Source organism: Leucopleurus acutus, assembly GCF_964270905.1.
Source record: "Leucopleurus acutus genome assembly, chromosome: 3".
Classification (NCBI taxonomy): Eukaryota; Metazoa; Chordata; class Mammalia; order Artiodactyla; family Delphinidae; genus Leucopleurus; species Leucopleurus acutus.
The window spans coordinates 111,998,520-112,019,694 of record NC_139145.1 but is presented as its reverse complement, the minus strand read 5'-3'; the positions used below and the strand labels follow the sequence as shown (position 1 = coordinate 112,019,694).

Below are 21,175 nucleotides of genomic sequence, written 5' to 3'. Positions count from 1 at the left end.
ATTTCATTTTAATTTCGGTAATGCCTTGACAAAATAATTCCTGTATGCTCCAGCTTGATTGTCCCTCGCTTGCTGTGATCCAGTGACCCACTCATGAGTGAAATGAAGGAGCAGGGATGTTATTCAGAAGACAGACCTTCCTCCAGGCTGAGCGCCCACCACCGTAACTGCCTTCATCACACGAACGGGCTGCGAAGTGCTAACACCAGCATTTGTTCATTCGGCCCTTACCACGTGTACTGTTCCGGGCTCTGGGGCGAACAAAGGAAAGTCCCTGCCCATGGAATTGACATTCTCCTGGAGACTGTCAGAGCAAAGTGGAGGAAAACATGCTGTTCTTGATTAACATTTTTGGTAGTGATGGATTTTTCAAGCCTTCTGCTAAGGCTTAAGATTTTTTCAAGGTGATCCAGGGAAAATGGTCTTGGTTTCTGAGTTAGCACTTAAGCTCTTTATTCCTCTTGTCATTGTTTTCCAATTTCAGAGAAGCCTTTATAATGATCCTAATAGGGACCCGGTTCCAAACATTTATAAGAGAAAGCTGAAACTGAAGAATCTTTTTCTTTTTGGCATCAAGTGGTGAAATGGTAGAATTGAGCTAAAATTCATTTGAGATGGAGCAGCAGGGTTGGGCAATGTCAAGTTTAATGTATATAATATTCATAATAATTATTCAGGATCATGGGCACCCTTAAAAAACTTAATTGATTTTGTGTTTTGTTTTGAATTTTCAGAGAATTTCTTGGGCAGGGGTGGATGAAGCTGGATAAAAATGAAAGAACACCTTACATTATGAAAACCAGCCAACACTTCAATGATGTGAGTAACCATAAAAATAAAACCTTGGGTGGGAGTGTTATAGGAAGATGAGTATCAAGGTCTTGAGATGCCTTCTCTAAATTAAAAGAAGTCTTCCACCCACTTTTTAAACAAAACTGATGGAATGTTAAAAAAAAAAAAAAAGCTTAAATATCCTCTAAGAGTTCACAGTGATGTGATTACTTCCAGTTACCTTCCAGTTCACACTTGATGGTACACAAGTCTGGTAAGTGCTCAGTGATGCATAGGTAGCTGCCATTATTTTTATCATGATCATGATTACTTCATGGTCGTAGATTGACTGGTTCTAACAGCACTGTGTCACTGGCCCCTGGTGGTACTGGTGATGGTAAGGCTGGGTTGCTACAGCTCCTTCTCATTATTATTGAACATTCAGTCCCAGTACATTCCAGGGTGGGAAGGAACCTCTCTGAGCGTAATTACAGTGATGCTGAGACTGCGTGCAGAGGTAACCAGCTGTCGGTCCATCTCCCCCTCTGCTCTTCTGCAGCAGTTTAGATGGAGTTGCTTTTATACCCTCCTCCTCCCTCTTGGTGCTGTCCTACTGGTCTTAGTCCTGTGGAAGAGCCACAGATGTTGGAATGTCTTCAGGCCTATCCCGGCAAAGGGAAGGCTCCCTTTTCAATTCTACTAAAGTACGGTAAAAAGAGTAATGATGATGTTTAAAAAAAAAAAAAAAAGACTACCAGGAAACCTGTAGGTAAATTAATGTCATCCAGAATCAAAATACAAAACAGCAGTGCAAATTCCCAAGACAGTGCTTTGCTGAGGGCACCTGTGGAATAGGTGTTATTACATAACAAGCATCAAATGTCACTGCTTCCTAAAGGACAGGACACATGACCTGTCTGGGCCACTCTTTGAGAAGCAGAGCCCCTTCTGTGCACAATAAACCTATTTTATTTTCTTTTTTGCCTGTGCTGTACATACACTTGGGATGAAATGGACACTCAAATCAGAGGTTCAGTCCCAGGCTCCACACCCACATGTCTCTACTTGGGTGGCCACTTGCACTGTGTCCAGATTGCAAATGGAACTCATCATCAGAGTTCCTCCCAGACCCGCCAAGCCTGCTTCTTCATCTTATTCTCTGTTCTTGGGTAATGGCCCCACCAGCCACTCACTCACTCACTCCCCTCCCTTCCCACTGCCATAATCTTGATTTGGCCTTTCATTCTTTTCTCCAGGAGCTCCTAACTCACTATCTCCCCACCCCCATCTCACTGACACCCAACCCTTTCTTCACACAGTGGCACGGAAATAACTTCTCTCGGAGGCCCATCTAATTATATCTCTTTGATGAAATTTTGTCAGTGGCTTCCTCTCACCTTCACAATACGGCCCCAGCCGCTCAACCTGGCCTACAGGAGCCCTGCCTCCTGTCTTCCTTGTCTCTCACCAACCCCCGTGCTCCTCAGACAGCTGCCAGATCCTCCATGCCACCACGCCTTCCCCCTCTGTCCCTTTGCAGACACTCCTCTACTTTGACGGGAAGCAGTAGCTAGCTTCTCCTCACGCTTCAGGGTTCAGTGTAGGCACAATCTCTCTCCTCTGTACTAGGCCACCTGCCCCATGCTGCCTCTATTTCTCAAGCTCCACCCCCCCCCCCCCCCCAGCCCTAGCTTTGCATTTCGCTTTGTGGTATTTACTTGTTTCTGTCTGCCTCTCCTCACCTTCCCACCTAACCAGGCTCAGTGCCGTAAGGTCAGGGAGACTGATTTATTTATTTTTCCTGTTCCCACAACCTAAAAGAATGGTCCTTACTAGGTGCTCAGTACAAAATAATTTCTTTAATAAATATGCACAATGATAGTTCTGAGGCCCTGTGAGATTTAAAATACCTATGGAATTATCAAAGAATTGGTGTACTCATCAGATTTAGTATATGGATATAAGATTATGGACCCCAGATTCCCTTTATGAGTAATCAATCCTGTTCTAGTCTTTTCCTTTCCATATTCTAAGTGTTGAGCTTCTTAAGTTGCCTCTTTTTCTCTTGGCTTTAACTAATAGAATTACAGTGCTTAGCCTTGAAACTATAGGTCCCTTTAACTGCTGGTGGAAAAAAAATTCAGCAAGATAAGATGAAAATGTTCTCTCTTCTGCACCTAAGTGTTCCTGGTTTGAGAGTTGGTAGGTTAGAGTTTGATTTGATTGGGAGGAAATGTGTTTTCTTTGTGATAACTGAGGCTTCCTAGAGTGAATATCCCCACACCGTTGGGACCCAAGGAACATTGGGAGAGGCCCCAAGAAGTGAAACCCCTGATCTGCAAAGGTTGCCATTCCTCAGGGGTTAGCTCGTTCTCTGCCATTCTCTCAATAATTATTGGAAATGACTCCTCCATCAAAATTACTGATTAGCAAAACCACCTCTTCCCCCAACAAGCTGATCCCAAAGAACCCCTCTCTTCACTCAGGATGAGCAGGTGTTCATTCGTGTGTTGTTATTGTTACCATTACAGACTTTAGTTTCTTCAGAAGGTTGATATCTAAATGGACCATGATCTCGCATCCCTTGACACCTGCTTTGCTGACATTTCTGTAGGTAATTCAGGTATCGTGCCTGCATGAATTGCTTTGGCTCTTAGCTGCCCTCTCTTGGCTTTTCCATTGTCTCAGATGAGTAACCTGGTGGCCTCCCAGATCATGAATTATGCGGATGTCAGCTCCCGAGCCAACGCAATTGAGAAGTGGGTGGCCGTGGCGGACATCTGCCGGTGCCTGCACAACTACAACGGCGTGCTGGAGATCACCTCAGCCTTAAACAGAAGTGCTATCTACCGGCTGAAGAAAACCTGGGCCAAGGTGTCCAAGCAGGTGAGCATCAGCGGGCGACACCTCCCGCTGCCGCGAGGAGGAGAGACTGGGAGACCAGAGCCAGGATAAATATTACTGATTAGGAAATAATTAGCTGAAATGTGCAGCTCCGTTGCCAAAGAAAGGTGCCAACATGGGTAATTACTGTGTTCTTACCACTTAATTGATTCTGCTCATATGTGTTTCTAAATGGTTAATTTAGAAAAGAAAATACAAACCAAAACACTCATTATAACATATCTGGGGACAACTTCAGACAATGTGGTTGACAGTCAGGAGGTGTTCCCTGAATCATTTAGGGAGGGCGCATTGATTCCAAGTGAGCACAGTGATGTCCATGGATCCATTCTTTCTCCCTCAAAGTAAAGGTACAAATGCCTTAGGGCCAAAGACCAGGGATAGAGGGCCTCCATGTTCACCTCTTCTTTGTCATTCAGGTAGTCAAGTTTTGGCATAATGACTTGAATGTGAAGAAATATAACTTCTTAATTTTCTTTTAATTGGACTTAGCTTGTTCACGCTTACTTTTTCCTTCAGATAATTTCAGGATTCAAGTGACATCACCATTTCCCCCCTGCTCTTCCCCCTGAGTGTCAGTGGGTGTTAGGGAGGGCTTTTCCGGGCTTGTGGAAGGCTGTGTGCACCCACTGGCCTCCTGCTGTATTCTTTGGCAGTTTAGTCATTGGGTACAAGCCGCTGTGAGTTGCCTGTGCCTGGTGTTCAAATGGTCAACCTACCCTGCCAGGAACATGCCATGGTTATTGCACGCAGGGAGCCTGGCTGACCTCACCTCCCATTCATCTCTCACTGGCTCTGCTGATTCTCTGAGATGGGGTGCGTATTACCTCTACTACAGGCTGTGGTGCCCCTTGCTGATCCCTAGTGGGCAGGCTAATTCTTCATTACTAGATAACTCACTTGACCCTCTCAAAGGGTGTTGGGGGAACTTTCTAGGCTCCTCCATGTCCCATGGGCGCCAGAGGCTAGGAGTGTTTATGCCAGGCCCTCTCTGCATATCCTTCTTCCACAGACCACTGTGCCTGCCTTCTTGTGACCACCCAAAGTTGGTGAAGGGTGTCTTCAGGGCGCCCACCTCAAGGGTTTCAGGCAGGAAGAACAGCATATATTCTGCTGACATTTCCTCAAAGCTGTCTGGTTTCTGTTGCCCCCTCTGAGGGTTTAAGCCCCTCTCAGAGACATTGCTTCTTACTCTATTCTATTTTCTTTGCTCTCTCCGAGCCTTTTAAATTCCTCCCTATGTAGCAAGAAACCAAGCCTAAGTCATATCTTTTATCCTCTCCCCCCATTCCTTAGTAAAAATGGAATGCTCCCAAGTTTGGCCTCTAGAAATGGCAAATTCTTCTGTGAATAAAGCCTGGACCTTGCAAATAAAAGCCACAGCTTTTATAAAAACTGTTTTTAAAAAACTTTTAATGTTGAGATCACTGTAGGTCCATATGCAATTATAAGAAATAATAGAAATCCCTTCCACCTTATACCCAGTGTCCCCCAGTGGTAACATCTCACATAACTACAGACAATATCACAACCACAAAATTAACCATTGGTACCATCCACCAATCTTATACAGACTTCATTACTTTTACATGTATTCATTTGTGTGTGTGCATATGTGTGTGTGTGTGTGTGTGTTAGTGTGCCTTTATTACAGGGATAGATGCATGCAATCACCACCAGAGTGAAGATACAGAACAGTTCTATCACTAAGATCCCTCCTGCCACCCTTTTATAGCCCCAGCCACCTTCCCCCCTCTCCCTCCCTAACTCCTGGCAACCACAGATCTGTTTTCCATCTCTGTAATTTTGTCATTTCAAGAATGTTGTATAAATAGAATCATGCAGTATATGACATTTTGAGATTGCCTTTTTTTAAACTCAGAATAATTCCTTTGAAATCCATTCAAGTTGTTACATGTATCAATTCTTAGTTCCTTTTTATTGCTGAACAGTACCTCCTGGTGTAGATATGACATTTCATTTAACCATTCACCCCTTGAAGGACATCTGGGCGTTTTCAGTTTCAGCTATTACAAATAAAGCTGCTATGAACATTCATGAATATGTTTTATGTGACTATAAGTTTTCATTTCTCCGGGATAAATGCCTAAGAGTGCGATTGCTGGGTCATATGGTAATTGTGTGTTTAGTTTTATAAGAAACTTCCACTCTTTTCTAGAGAGGCTATACCGTTTTACATTCCTATCAGGAGTGTATGAGTAAGCCAGTTTCTCCACATTCTTTTTTTTTAATATATAAATTTATTTATTTATGGCTGCATTGGGTCTTCGCTGCTGTGTGCGGGTTCTCATTGCAGTGGCTTCTCTTGTTGCAGAGCATGGGCTCTAGGCGTGCGGGCTTCAGTAGCTGTGGCTCGAAGGCTCTAGGGCACAGGCTCAGTAGTTGTGGCTCGCGGGCTTAGCTGCTCTGCGGCATGTGGGATCTTCCCGGACCAGAGCTCGAACCCATATCTCCTGCACTGGCAGGCGTATTCTTAACCACTGTGCCACCAGGGAAGCCCTCTCCACATTCTTGTCAGCATTTGGTGTTATCACTATTTTTAATTTTAGCCATTTTGAAATCTCACCATTGTTTTAATTTGCACTTGCTAATGGCTAATAATGTTAAACATCTTTTCATGTGCTTGTTTGCATCTGTATATCCTCTTCAGCAAAATGCCTAATCATGTCTTCAGCTCATTTTTTAATTAGATTGTTTGGTTTTTTTACCTTTGAGATTTGAGAATTCTTTCTATATTCCTCCACTTTATTCTTCTGTTTCAAAATTATTTTAACTACCTTAAGTGCTGTGACTTCCATATAAATTTTAGGATAAAAACTATGTCTTAAAAACTTTACTGAGATTTCCATTGGAATTCCATTAAACCAATCAATTTAGGGAGAATTGACATCTTTACTACACTGAGTCTTCCAGTCCATAAACACAGTATTTCTCACAATTTCTTTAGATTTTCTTTGATTTCTTAAATCAGCATTTTGAAATCTTCAACATACAAGTCCTGTATATGTTTTGTTAGATTTATGCCTAAATATTTCATTTTCCTTGGAGATATTTAAATGTTCTTGTGGTTTTAATTTTGGTTTTCACACATTCATTGTTAGTATATACAAATGTAATTGATTTTTTTGTGTTGGTCTTGTATCTGTAACCTTGCTGAACTCACTTATTAGCCCTAGGAGCTTTTTTGTAGTTTCCTTGGAATTTTCTACATAGACAATTATGTCACTTGTAAATAGGAACAATCTTATTTCTTTCTTTCCAATTTATATGCCTTTATTTCCTTTTCTTGCCTTATTGCTCTGGCTAGACTTTCCAATGCTATGTTGAATAGGATAGTAAGAGAGGAGATTCTTACCTTGTTCTTGATCTTGGGGGGAAAGCTTTCAGTTTTTCACCATTAAGGATGGTGTTAGCTGCAGGCTTTTTATCAATGCTTTTCATAAAATTGAGGAAGCTACTTTCTCTTCCCTAGTCTTTGAGAGATTTTATGATGAATGGGTATTGGAATAGTATTTTTATTTTATTTATTTTTATTAAAAAATTTTTTAACATCTTTATTGGAGTGTAATTGCTTTACAATGTTGTGTTAGTTTCTGCTGTATAACAAAGTGAATCAGCTATACATAATCATATATTCCCATATCTCCTCCCTCCTAAGTCTCCCTTCCACCCTCCCTATCCCAACCCTCTGGGTGGTCACAAAGCACTGAGCTGATCTCCCTGTGCTATGTGCCTGCTTCCCACTAGCTATCTATTTTACATTTGGTAGTGTATATATGTCCATGCCACTCTCTCACTTCACCCCAGCTTATCCTTCCCCCTCGCCATGTCCTCGAGTCCATTCTCTACGTCTGCGTCTTTATGGAATAGTATTTTTAAAGTGGGCTTCAAACAGCTATATCAGAATCCAAAAGCTGGACACTGACCCCTTGGTCATGGCTGGGTTTTGCCTCCCTCTAACGCGGTGGTGGCCTCAGCCATTAGGCACTGGATACAAAGAGCATATTATCCTGTCACACACATGTCACATTTCATCAGGGTCGGTATTGGTCAGTCCATAGCCAAGCACAGAATATGTGCTTTGATGACTTGGAAATTAACAGTCGAAAAGATTCATCATGAAAACTCCCTGACACAAGACTTCTCCTTTAAGATTCCCTATTCAACATGTGGTTTTCAGTTCTTTAAGTTCCTAAGTTTCTTGTGCATTACAGTTTTTCTTTTCTACACATTTTCTCTCTTTTTGGCTCAATGATTAGTGTAGTCACTTTTCTTTACGTGTTCTTCCTCCTTTTTTTAAACATTAAATTTAAATATAATGCCCCCCTCTGTACTTTGAAAGTCATATCACATCACAATAGTCTGGCAAAGGTATCAGTAACTGCCACTGTAGAAGAGAACTGAGCATCTTTTGGTAACTTACCACCTTACCAAACCATAGGAATATTTTCATGACATACTAAGTTATTTGTTTCTTTCTAGACAAAAGCTCTAATGGACAAGCTTCAGAAGACTATTTCATCTGAAGGAAGATTTAAAAATCTCAGAGAAACCCTTAAAAAGTATGTCTATCTTAATTATTAAATTATTCACAATTCACAAATATGTTTATATAATTTTTATAGTGTACAAATAGTCACTTACCTCCTACTTTGGCTTGAAAAGAAAAACAAATGGGAACAACTTCCATCACATAGGTGTTTTTCTGATTTCCCTTTTCATTTGGAATACTGTGGATACAGTAAGTAAATAGCTTATGGACATACTTGTGGTATGCAGAGCTTTCCAAATAAGAAGAAAATATCACCATAGTAAATCAAACCACATAAAGAGTAAATAAAACTCTTTTACTATAAAGAGTTTCTTGACTTGGTATTTCTTAATCTAAACACAGTGATTTCCTGTGATTTTTTTTTTTTTTTTTTTTTGTGGTACGTGGGCCTTTCACTGTTGTGGCCTCTCCCGTTGCGGAGCACAGGCTTCCGGACGCGCAGGCTCAGCGGCAATGGCTCACGGGCCCAGCCGCTCCGCGGCATGTGGGATCTTCCTGGACCGGGGCACGAACCCGTGTTCCCTGCATCGGCAGGCGGACTCTCAACCACTGCACCACCAGGGAAGCCCTCCTGTGATTTTTTAATTTAAATATTCCAGTGCCTATTGATTATTGTTATGTATTTTTGACCTTTTATTGCTTGATCATTCTCTCTTTCTACAGACGCGCGCACACACACACACACACACACACACACACACATGTGCACAGAGACAGAGAGAGAGAGAGAGAGAGAGAGAGAAAGAGAGAATAAAATGTATTCTCCTGCAACTTGTTTTCTTATCATCTACTGCACATACTTGCCTTACTCTGGAAAATATTGTCCTGTGATGCCCTGAGAGAAAGAAAGTCTCATAGTAACAACAGTGACAACAATAGCACAAGAACTATTCACTGAATACTTGCTAAATGACAGACTCTATGTGAAGTGCTTGATGTGTCTAATTTAAGCCTCACAGCAAACTAAAGAGATAAGTTTTATTGTCTCCATTTTACAGACAAGGAAACTCCAGTTCAGAGAGTTTGCCCTGCATCACTTAGTAAGTGGTCAAGCAGGGACTCAAACCCAGTTCACTCTGGATCAAAAGGCCATATTCTCAGCCTCTAGACTCCTTGAGAAAAACAAGTTCATCCCCCTTCCAAACAGCAAAGGTCTCACTTTAGCATGTAGTTGTCATATTAATTAAGTCTATACCTTCTAAAACATTTAAGTACTAACTAAAACAGAAAACAAGTTTTACAAGCTCTAATTACATTGATGTTTTTTTCCACCCACTTCTTTAAGGTTGAATGTTTGCACTTTAATGAGGTGAGGGCATGGGGTTTTCCTACATGCTTTTACCCCTCAGAGAAGTATGGCCAATGCAGATAAATACTGCAAGCAAGTCTCGCTAGCAAACGTTAGTATTTGTCTGTAAGACATCCCGTTGTTTGAAATACCATTGTCTCAAACACATAGTAAAGCATGGGCGGTAATTTTATATCATATTCTATTGTGAGGCATATTTAAAACTCTGCATTTCATAAGTGTGCTTCTGAAAATGGAATTAAAAAACTTGATTCTTCAGGGTGGGAGCAGCACATTTGCTTCCTATTTATTTTAAATGGGGAGGTAAGTGGACACTTGTGAGAATGAGCATGACAACAGTACCTCTTGGTCTTGCAGTTGTAACCCCCCTGCTGTTCCTTATCTGGGGATGTACCTGACAGACCTGGCGTTTATTGAAGAAGGAACACCAAACTTTACTGAGGAAGGCCTCGTCAATTTCTCCAAGATGAGAATGGTAGGTGAGAATTTCATACAATCAGGCTGTCTCAGTGACATCAGTGGCTTACAGAGAAGAGGCGACATCATGGAAGGTCACTGGTTTTTATGCTCGAGGTGAAGAGGTGGTGGACACTGGTGGTGGACACCTGATGTTGGCTGATTCAGGAGATTTTCGCAGGTCCATTTCAGCTTGCAGTCTGGACAAACAGGGTAGGGAATAAAGCTCCAGGGATGACTTTCTAGGACTGACCAGTGATAGACAGGTGCTGAGGCTTCTTGCTGGACAGCTGGGTTCTAAGCACCAAGTTAGAAGCAAGGAGCCCATGGACACTAGCACCCAGGGCTTGCCACTCCTGAACCTGAGGCCGCCCCATGCCAGCTGTTTCCCTGATGGTGAATTCAGTATTTCCTTGCTGTTAACATTTTTTGTGGCTCATTAAAGGATAAGAAAGCCCTGGGGCCTGGAGCATGATGGGACAGGGCTCCAGATACCTCACTGGAGGAAGGGACTGACTTCTCTGGGACGGGCTTCCAGAAGAATGTGCTGCAGCACAGGGGCAGTACTTAGGCTTTGCTCTTGTTGTTTCTCTGTCAGATATCACACATCATCAGAGAGATACGCCAGTTCCAGCAGACTTCCTATCGAATAGACCATCAGCCAAAGGTAATATTTTGTGGTTGTAAGAGAATTTAATGAAGAAAAAAGTGGAAAATTAATTCATTGGAAACAGCAGTAGAGTAGATCAATAATACCAAAAGCTGACTCAAAGAAAAGACCAGTAAAACAGACAAACCTTTGGTAACTCTGAGTAAGAAAAACAAGAAAGAAAGCAAAAAGAATATCAATTCATCATCAAATTCTATCTGTTTTACATCCTGTATTTCTTGTAAAGCTGGAACCACCCCTGGTCCAAACTACCAATATCTGTTACCTGGTCTACAGAATGCAAATCCATTCTACAAATTTACAGCCAGATAGAACTCTCTGAAACACACAGTGGAAGTTGTTTGCTTTATTGGCTTCCCTTTGCTCTTAGGATAAGGAAAGAAAAAAATCTTGATATGTCCAAAATGTCTTGCATTATGTGGTCCTACTCATCTTTCAAGATTCATATCATGTCTTATACCCCCTTCCTCTCTCCATCCCAACCATAACTGGCCTTTATTACCTCTTTCTTTCTTTACTTTTGTTCCTTCCTTCCTCCCTCCCTCCATCCCTCCCTCCCTTCTTTCCTTCTTTTCTTTTCATTTTTTAATAGACGTTATTTTTTAGAATCATCTTAGCTTTACAGAAAAATTGAGAAGGTGAGACAGAAGATTCCCATATAACTCACAGCCAATTATCCCTGTTAGTCATGGAACCTGACATACTTATTATGAAACTCATAAGGAAGCTTTAATAGGCCAAAGAAAATAAGAACTTTTTGAAAAATAAGAAGAGTAAGGGAGAGCTTACCCTACCAGATACAGACACTAAAACTGTACTGAGTAAAACAGGACTATATGGGCACAGGAATACAAACTCAATGGAGCAGGATAAAGTCCAGATACAGATTTTGTCTATATGAAAATCTAATATGGGATAAAGGAGACGTTTAAAGAAAGCGCCAGAAAGAAACTGACCATTGTATAAATGGAATAGGAATTTTGGCTCTCTGTCTTATACCATTCACAAAAATAAATTCCAGATGAATTCATTACTTAAATATTAAAAAATATTAAATTATTCAAATAAAATATAGGACAAAATTTCATGACCTTTGGGTTTGAAAGACCCTAAACACAGAATGCAAAATCTGTAAAAGACAAGCTTGATAAAGTTTTTGCTGAATCAAAATCTAAAACTTCTATATGACAAAGGGCAATTGTTTAAAAAGTCAAAATACAAGCAGTAGACTAGGAGACAATGTTTGTAACATTTAAAACAAAGAGACAGAATAAAAGTATTCCTATAAATCTATAAGAAAAGCATAAACAACTCAATAGGAAAATTGGCAAAGCTGTAAGCAGGTAACTCACAGAAGAAGAAACAAATAAATATTTGGAAAATGTTCAACTTCATTAATAAGAAAAAATGCAGATTATGAAGCATCATTATCAGCTATCAGAAAGACAAATTTTTAAAATATTGATAACAGCAAACATTAGTTAGGGTATAAGATAACAGGTGCTCTTATGTACTATAGGTACAACAGTTTTGGAGGTCATTTTATATTACGTTTTAAAATTAAAAATTGAGGGCTTCCCTGGTGGCGCAGTGGTTGAGAGTCCGCCTGCCGACGCAGGGGACACGGGTTCGTGCCCCGGTCCGGGAAGATCCCACATGCCGCGAAGCGGCTGGGCCCGTGAGCCATGGCTGCTGAGCCTGCGCGTCCGGAGCCTGTGCTCCGCAACGGGAGAGGCCACAACAGTGAGAGGCCCGCGTACCACAGAAAAAAAAAAAAAAAAAAAAAAAAAATTGATATACCAAGTAACTGGAATTCTTATACACTGCTGGTGAGAGTAACACGGTACAACCTCTTTGGAAAAACTGTGTCATTTGGAGGTTTCTTGAAATGTTAAATATGCATCCACCTTATGACCCAGGTATTTATCCAAGAGAGAAGTGAAAACATGCCCATTAAAAGTCTTGTATAAAATGTTTATAGCATTTCTTAATAATAGCCAAAAATTGGAAACAGCCCAGGTGTCCATAAATAGATGAATGGATAAACAAATTGTGGAACAACTATACATTGGACCCACTACTCAGCAATGGAAGAGGACAAACCACTGAAACACACCACAATATAGATGAATCTCAAAACATTATGCTGAGTGAAAGAAGCCAGACACAAGAGAGTACATACCGTGTGATTCCATTTACGTGAAGTTCTAGAGCAGACAGAACATGTGGTGGTAGAAATCTGAGCAGCGATTGCTTCTGGCAGCAGGTCAATTGGGAAGCTGCATGAGGGAACTTTCTGGGCTGATGGAGTTATTCTCTAGCATGCTATATATGTAAGTTACATGGGTGTTTACATTTGTCAAAACTAATCAAGCTATTAGTTTTACTTATGTCTGTTATATCTCAGTAAAGATAAAGAAATATTTTCATGGAGCTACCCCATGTTCCAACATCTTCATCTCCATATCCTTTCCTTTCATTTCATTTCCAGTGTCTAGAGGACCATTCACATGTGAGCACTAGGAAACATGCTAACAAGGACTTCACTGTAACTTTGTGTCATAGTGAAACACTGACAGCCACCAAACACCCATCGATATGAGATCATTAAATAAACTCTGATATGTCACACTGTTAATGGTGCACAGCAGTTAGAGCTCTTTGTACTGACATGGGGAGCTCTCTACGACTTCTAGTTTGACAAAAGCAGAATAAAATGTATCGTTTTGATGCCACTTATAAGGGGAAAAAATGATTTCTGTTAAGTGCATGGTAATGTCTAGAAAGACACAGAAAAATGTCTGGGAGGTTACAAGCCAACTGATAACAGTGGCAATTCTTGAGGGCAGTGCCTGGGGGTGGGAGTTGACAGAGGACTAGAGATGTGTGATTTTTTTTTTTATAGTAAGAATATATTCATAATTTTTTTAGTTACCTAAAGTATTTCAATGCTTAGGAGAAAACGTTGAATTGTGTCGGGTTCCATCCAGAAAATGTACGTACTGGTGTTGTGACAAAACTCAAAGTGGGGATTCCCCTTTTTTCTCCAGGTCACTCAGTACTTGCTTGACAAAGCCCTCATCATAGATGAAGATACGCTGTATGAGCTGTCTCTAAAAATTGAACCTCGGCTCCCAGCTTGACGATCCAGCCTTGCCCTGAGTCGGTGGAATTTTCGTGGAAAGCAGAAGGGACAGAACTGTGCATGCCACGCCTCCCACAGTGCAGGGAGGACGGGGGTGATGGAGACGAAGCCAGTCTCCTTTGTCCCCCGAAGATGATGGAACCAAACGGGAATTCTGTCTCCAGCCAGGGGAGCCCAGTTGGTTGGAGTGGAAGACAGATGCTTCAGACTTGGGTGGGAAGGTGAAGAGATTGATATTTGGTAAAGCTGAGGGCACATTTGCATGAGGGAATGTAAGACGGGAGGTGCTGGTAGCCATTTTAATGAAGCAGGTAAGAAGGGGAATTTGAAACTCTGCTGCATATTCTATTAGAACTCGGGGACGAGGGTCCATAGAAAAGGCTTGTGATGTTTCGCTGGCACTTTACTGGCCCGGTGCACCTCCCAGTCTTCTCCTAGGGTTTAACTGCTTCTGTTACATTTCCTTTGTTACAGGCTTCCAGAAGAGCCGAGGCTGCCTCTGTAGGGATGGGCCGACACATAAGCAATTTCAGTCCTCAGCATGTGCATGGTCCTCAGTGCATCATAAATATTTATATTGGAGGAATGGCATGTTCTGAAACTGCTCTTTCAGTCTTTAGGCAACAGGACAGGGAAGACAGGTTGAAAGTCAAGTGGATTTGTACGTAACATTTCCATAATTAAAAACTCAGTAGCCGTGCCCCTGCGGAGCCCAGCCAGTGGCTGTCTCGAGGTGGAGGAGTGGGGGGCTTCTTCCTGAGGCTGTGGAGACCAGGAAGCCAAGGCCCTTGGAGAGACAGGTGCAGGCTTTGCAAAACGATGCCCACGCGCCTCACCGGCAAAACTGTGGAATACGACAAAAGGCCACAAAGTGCTACAGGGAAGAGTGGGTTTCAATGCTAAGTGAAAAGATATACTTAAAAATCATCTCTGCACCTTGCTGTGCTTGTTTTCTTCCCTCCCCCCCCCCCGCCGCCCCCCACCATTGGTAATGTGGGAATCTATTCTGATTTACACAAACCATTTTTAGCCTCACTATGAACGTTGATTGTTTTTTTTTTTTAAAAAAAAGCTGTTTAGTGGGATTTTATTTTTAAAACCCACCCTTCCGTGTGCTGTTGGTAGACGGTTCTTCCTCAGTCTTTAAATTTTGAGACATTTCTGAGTGAAAATATTGTAAGTATATGGGAAATGGACCCAACCACTCAACAGCCCTTGTGTCAGAAAACCAAATGCAGGGGTTAGTCCTCCTACCCTAGGCTGGGAAAGCAACCTTGCTTCTCCCAGGATTGTTGGTTGTTGAAGAAATAGGGCTATCTCATGTTTACCTCCCTCTTCTCTTCTCAGGGAGACCTCTGCTTTCAAAGAAGAGAAAAGATATAGAGTTATTGTTACCTGAGCCTATGGCATCTGGCAGGCATGAAGCATATTGATGCAGACAATGAAAAAAAAATTGACCTGGCTGTTTTCTCTCTTTCTTTGCACTTTAATTATGTTGTTAGAGCTGACAGCTGACTAATAAATTCAACTTGCTGGCTCATAAGACCCAGGGAACTGATAATGTCCCACAGAGGTGGAGAATGTACATTTTTCCTGCATGGTAAGGGCCATGTCTGTACATAACTATATAGTGAAATATCAAGTTAAGTAAAAGAAAATACTTATCATATTTGAAGACCATTCCAAAAATATTTTCAATAGCTCATATTAGCCAACAGGATAGCATTAAACCCAAGGAGGGTGACTTATGGATGCTTTATTTTTCTTTTTTAAAAAAAAGTTGCTTGTTTTTTCTCTTTAATTTCAAATAAGAGGTTGATGCATCTTGATGCATGATAAGAAGCATGGGTTGTTTGGATCCTAACAACGCATAACTTGCCATTTGTTTCTCAATGTTCAGAAACAGAGTTTGAACTAATATATGTCAATTGCACCAAGCACCTCAAAGTCTTGCAAAAGAATAAGAAAGTCAAGGTTAACTTTCTTGGTGCGAAAACATAGTTTTGAAGGTGAACTAAAATCAGGACAAATCAGTGAAAGGACCACACACATAGTAGTTTCAGGCAGAGCAACATGCAGAAGGGTTGATGCATCGGACTCTGCCCTTAGAATCCCCAGAGTCTTCCAGAAGGGAGGGTGTGGTTCTGTGGGCACTGTCCCTGGAAGTTTGGACCCTTAATTCTCTGACCCAAATGTTGCAGAGGCAATGCAGCCATTCTTTTTTTTTTTTTTTTTTTTGCGGTACGCGGGCCTCTCACTGTTGTGGCTCTCCCGTTGCGGAGCACAGGCTCCGGACGCGCAGACTCAGCGGCCATGGCTCACGGGCCCAGCCGCTCCGCGGCATGTGGGATCTTCCCGGACCGGGGCACGAACTCGTGTCCGACTGCATGAGCAGGCGGACTCTCAACCACTGCACCACCAGGGAAGCCCGCAGCCATTCTTATTAGAGAAAAATAGGAACTAGAGGAATTTCCAAATACTTCTCCCCTTTTGGCATACAGGTTTTCCTCAACTAGTGACCCAAAGCTTTCAGGCCTATTTCCTGCAGAATGTTGGAAGCGCCCCCCAGTGGTCAACTTTGGGCACTGTCAGTAGTCTATGCTGACCTTTTGCATTTTATTGAGAGTCACACACCCCTCCTTCTGCTTCGTAGAGTCTGAAGCCTTGCTGGAGCTGCAAGAGAGAGAACTCCACCTCCAAGGGAGTTGCTTTTGATGACCTGCACTATTTGGGGGCCAGCTGGGAGAGGAAAGTGCATTTTTCAATTTGGTCACATTTAAAATCCCCAAGAGCAATTTGTGGTTTCTTTTTGATTGTTTAAAGCACCCATCCTCTTCTGCCTTGCAAGCTTTGTGTGACTGTTGGAGCGTGCACCCCTGGCTGTGTCTGCTTATATTCTATTATATGAGACCCATTTCTATGAGTAGATGGGAGGTCAGCCCCTAACAGCCAAGTAGGGAACACATATTCTTGCAAAATGAACCCAGAAAATCAGAAGTAAAATCCAGTTTCTTGCTTTCAGATGAATACCCACATTTTGTACTGTCAATGAAATTATCTTGGGGATTTTAGGAGATGCCTTTGGTTATTAACTAAGACATCCAGTTTTGCTACAGGGACAAATCTCTTACATAAGCCAATATATTACACAGATTTAGGAATGAAGTAGAATGTTGTCACTTTTCCTTAGTGTTTCTCTGAAGGAATTTAAAGAGGAAATTTTAAACAACTGTTGCAGTATTTTCAACTGGCTTTGACACCAAGTCCCCACTACTGTTTGCTAAATTTCAGTACAGATACTGAATACCTTTGCAGAGAAAACTCCCTTATGTTGCAGTTTGGAGTGTGGGTGATGATGGACCCGCCCCTCTTTTTTTTTCTCACAGTGCTATAACAGACAAGACCATGGGTCAGCAATGATTGGGCCACTTTTAAATTCTTAACTAAAAAGAGTAATGCAATAGAGGGGTTGTTCCTAATAAAATTAACTTTTATTTTAAAATAAAGGATTTTATTTAGCTTTTCTTTTCAAAGTTTTATTTTATTCCCCCTGGATGGGAAAAAAAGAAGAAAAAAACCTTTCCCTTCACTTTATAAGATTTTTTAAAAACCAGCCTGTGAAGTTTATCATTTTTACTGCTGTTGAAATGGTATAAAAGATAACATATTATTTATGGCTAAAGGATAGAGCTAGGCTAATGTCCACAGCCAGAAGGAGTAAGTGAATAGGATTCATTTTCATTTCAGAAAGACAACAGATTGTAGCTTTAAATAATGACTTGATTACAGACACCACTGTGTGAATCCTGGTAATAAGACTTGAGTCAATGAAATCTAATCAGAGTGTCATTTCTCCATGTCTGTCAGTGACTTAAAATTAAGGCAGGGCAGAGCTAAAGTAGAAAACAACCATTTTGTTGTAGGTATAAACACATGAATGATTCAGAAAATTATTCATCTTGGCTACCACACCACATGACGTTAATATTAGGGTTGATTTGATTGTACTTGATCTCACTTGCTCAAGAAAAATAATAGTTCATCAATAAATGATGTTGAACCACTGTCTTTGACACCACCGTTGAGTTTTCCATGGAAAGGCAGTTGTGAAAGAGCACTGGACTAGGCATCCTAGCCCTGAGTCCTAGGCTCAGATCTACATCTAAAGCCTTAGGCCAGTGCTGAAACCTCTCTGATCCTCAGTTTCTTCATCTGTGAAATGGAGTTAATAGTGATTCCTGTGCTGCCTACCTCACAGGGCTGTCACGAGGACAAAATGGATTAGACTGTAAACCGTAAAGTGCTGTCCAAATGTGAGGTAACTTGATTACCATCCTCATCTCTCTTCTGCAGAGGATTTAAGTGTATTTCTTTGTGATTTGTATGTGTGTGTGATGGACAAACCCATGTGTTACTTTGAGAATTGTATTGTTTGTATCCAGTTGCTTTGCAAATCTATGGACATTTGTGACTCCGCCAGAGGGGTTTGTGCTGTGGCCTAACACTTGCCGGGTGAGGTGTGGGTTATGCCTGTATGCAAATTAAACTTTGCCTTTCTCGAATTCTCCAAAATCTCCTTAGTCTCTTCATTTGATTCTTTTAGCATTTTTCTATCTTGTCTCTTTCCTCACAGTGGGCTCCTTCAGATATTCTTTTGTTATGCTTCTGAAGTTCGGTGGGGGAAAAGGTTTAGAGGAAGCCATGCTGCAGGTACCAAAATATTAGAGAATTTGGAGGACCTCAAATAAATATTAAGGGTCATCTAGTTCCACTGTCTTTCCAGGGCTTACGTCTTTCCTGTGCCATCGTCAACCCAGGTTTGACCACCTCCAGGCACAGAACTCATTACTGTCCAAACAGCTCTGTTCACCTAATGGCAGCTGACAAACAGGCTGTGGAGAGAAAAGGTGCTGAGGCCTGGCCCAGCCGTCACTGGCTCCAACCCTGGATGAGCCCCTGAGCCATCTAGAATTACTGCAATAGTTACGTGAAATAATACATATGAAAATACTTAAACTTTTTTCAAGTAGATGAAGTTGTCCTAACATTTAGAGCTGAAGGAAACGTGACACAGCTGTTGAGCACGAGAGAACTGAGGAAAGGAAGAATGTAGGTCCCTCCTGTCCCATTGGTTTCCTTTTCCATTTCTGAAATGAGCAATCAGCCTGATGGGGATTCAGGAACCCAGGTTCCTTTCCTCTTGTTACTTGGTCATTCCTTACGGCGTTGCCCTTGCCTACTGGTCAAATCTGTGTCCTGCTAAATCCAGGCTCCAGCTGGATTCGGGAACAGAAAAGAGAATAAGCCCACGACAGGAGATCTCCTTTAGAGCAAGTGATAGGGCAGTTAGACACTTCACTTCTATTCCTGTCCCTATGGCAAGACCAAGCCACATGGCCACCCTGGCCACTAGGTGTGGAAAGAGCCTTCACCCTCTGAAGGGAGTTGGCAATGATAAGAAAGGAGTACGTGTCATATGACAGAGATCACATCTGAAGGATTTTCGGAAATCTGGAATTTCTGTTGAGTCACCTGTGGAGGCTACCATCCCATCACGCCACATTTATCGTAAGCGTGAGGATGACTAGGCCCCCAAAAGAAGATACCACACCCCTTTTCTCGATAAGATCCCAACTTCTCTTCTGACCTTACTTACTAACTTATGTAAAATTACGCTGTAAAAGATGAGGGGTTGAGGTAAGGTGTGGGAAGTGGGGGGAGGCTAAATGTCCATTAGTAAGGAATTGGGAAAAAAGAAAGATGGCAACTGCCATCCTATAAATTCTACACCTCCATGCTCTTCAAAAGCCTCACCGTCCTCCGGATCTGGGCTATTTCAGGCTCACTGGATTTATTTCATCTGATGCCTGAACTGCCATGAAACAGCGAAATAGCGAAACAGCAGCTGGTGAGCCCCACAGACCTCTAGCTTGCTGCCTGTTCTGCCAGGGGAGCCGGAGGGACCATGGTCCATTAGGACAGAATGTGCACACTGGGAACTCAACTCTTTAGAGGAACAGTTTGGTTGGTCCCAATCTGCAATTGTTTAATGAAAGAACATAGGAGAGCCTAGAAAATATCTGAGTATATCATATGCAGAAAGGGTATCACTTTGCAAAAATTTCAATTCATTGTAAGCTAGGTTATAATGATGGCATATATATTAACTGAGGTAAGACCAATACACAGTAAAGTGCTAGAATCTTAAGTGTACAGCTTGAGGAATTTTTACATGTGTGTACCCCCATACAACCGCTCCCAAATCAGGAAACTTTCCAACCCCAGAAGGCCCTCTCATGCACTCTCCCAGTCAGTACCCCCATGCAAAGGTAAAATATTTGTTTTTTGCTTTGGGTCATATTTAAAAGAGGTGGAGACTCTGAAAGAGAACCTCTCTAGGTGGGAGGTTATTCCTGGGCTCCATCATCCCCTCTGTACATGGATTGGGTCCTGAGAAGGAAGGGAAAGGAATCAGCTGGTGATGTGCACGTGGCCATAGAAGCTGGGTACGTGACCATCACCAGAGGCCTGGGCAGCTCCCTCTGAAATACAGGGCTGCAGTCCAAGGTCCTGGGGGGTCATTGCTATTTACAGTCAACCTTTCTGGTTTGTGGTGTATGTTCCAAGGAGGGCTATTTTTAAGCAGGGCGATGGCCTGCAGGACCTTCTGGGTAGTAAATTAAGCTGGTGTGGATATAAAGTGAGATTGTCTAGCAATCTACTTCAGATGGCCTGATCTAGAAGAGACAGGTGATTGTCCCTGAAGCCAGGCCCCAGACAACGAGCTGGAAGGAGATGTCCTGGTCCCTGGTTCAGAGCATAATTAAAAACTGGAGAGAGGGAGCTTTACACGTCTTCCTTAGCTTGGATGGGAGAGGGGAGAGGGGAGAGGGAAAAGGGGAGGGCCCCGGGAAGAAGGGACCATCCTCCACAGCTAACCGGGGCCCCAGGGATGGGCTCTTGAAGGAAGATAGGTACAAATTCCCTAACAGGTGCAGCAGTTTCCAGACGGTCCTTCCACCCCGAGGCCGGGGCCGGCAGGCCTGAGCAGCCAGTCAGCTGGGCTGCGGGCCCAGGAACCCCTCGCAGAGTTCGGGGAGAGGCAGCCTCCAGCACCGGATTTAGGGGAGGGAAACGTTTCAGAGAAAGGGCAGATGCTAGAAAACGGCGGAAGAGTCGGAGTCCAGCCTTCAAGGGCAAGGCTCGGGCACCAAGCGCGTCCAGAGGCCTCAGACGGGATTGGCCGATACGGGCCCCGCCCTGCCCCTCCCGGCCCCGCCCCGCCCGGGAGCCCTTTCAAGGCCGGGCCCCCGCCCCTCCCCTTACAGTCCCGGGCTGTTGGCGAGA

At 42.5% G+C, this 21,175-nt stretch overlaps 1 protein-coding gene across 2 annotated transcripts in view; it reads left to right on the top strand.

Moving 5' to 3' along the window:
- RASGRF2 (Ras protein specific guanine nucleotide releasing factor 2) overlaps positions 1 to 14,225 on the top strand; it is a 227,838-nt gene extending 213,613 nt beyond the window's left edge. For both annotated transcript variants that reach the window (XM_082836364.1, XM_082836363.1), the window contains exons 22-27: positions 735 to 819; positions 3,460 to 3,657; positions 8,179 to 8,258; positions 9,915 to 10,032; positions 10,612 to 10,680; positions 13,734 to 14,225. In XM_082836364.1, coding sequence (XP_082692490.1) covers positions 735 to 819; positions 3,460 to 3,657; positions 8,179 to 8,258; positions 9,915 to 10,032; positions 10,612 to 10,680; positions 13,734 to 13,826 — 643 coding nt within the window. In that variant the 3' untranslated portion in view covers positions 13,827 to 14,225. The remainder of the gene's footprint in view (positions 1 to 734; positions 820 to 3,459; positions 3,658 to 8,178; positions 8,259 to 9,914; positions 10,033 to 10,611; positions 10,681 to 13,733) is intronic.
- Positions 14,226 to 21,175: the final 6,950 nt, after the last annotated feature.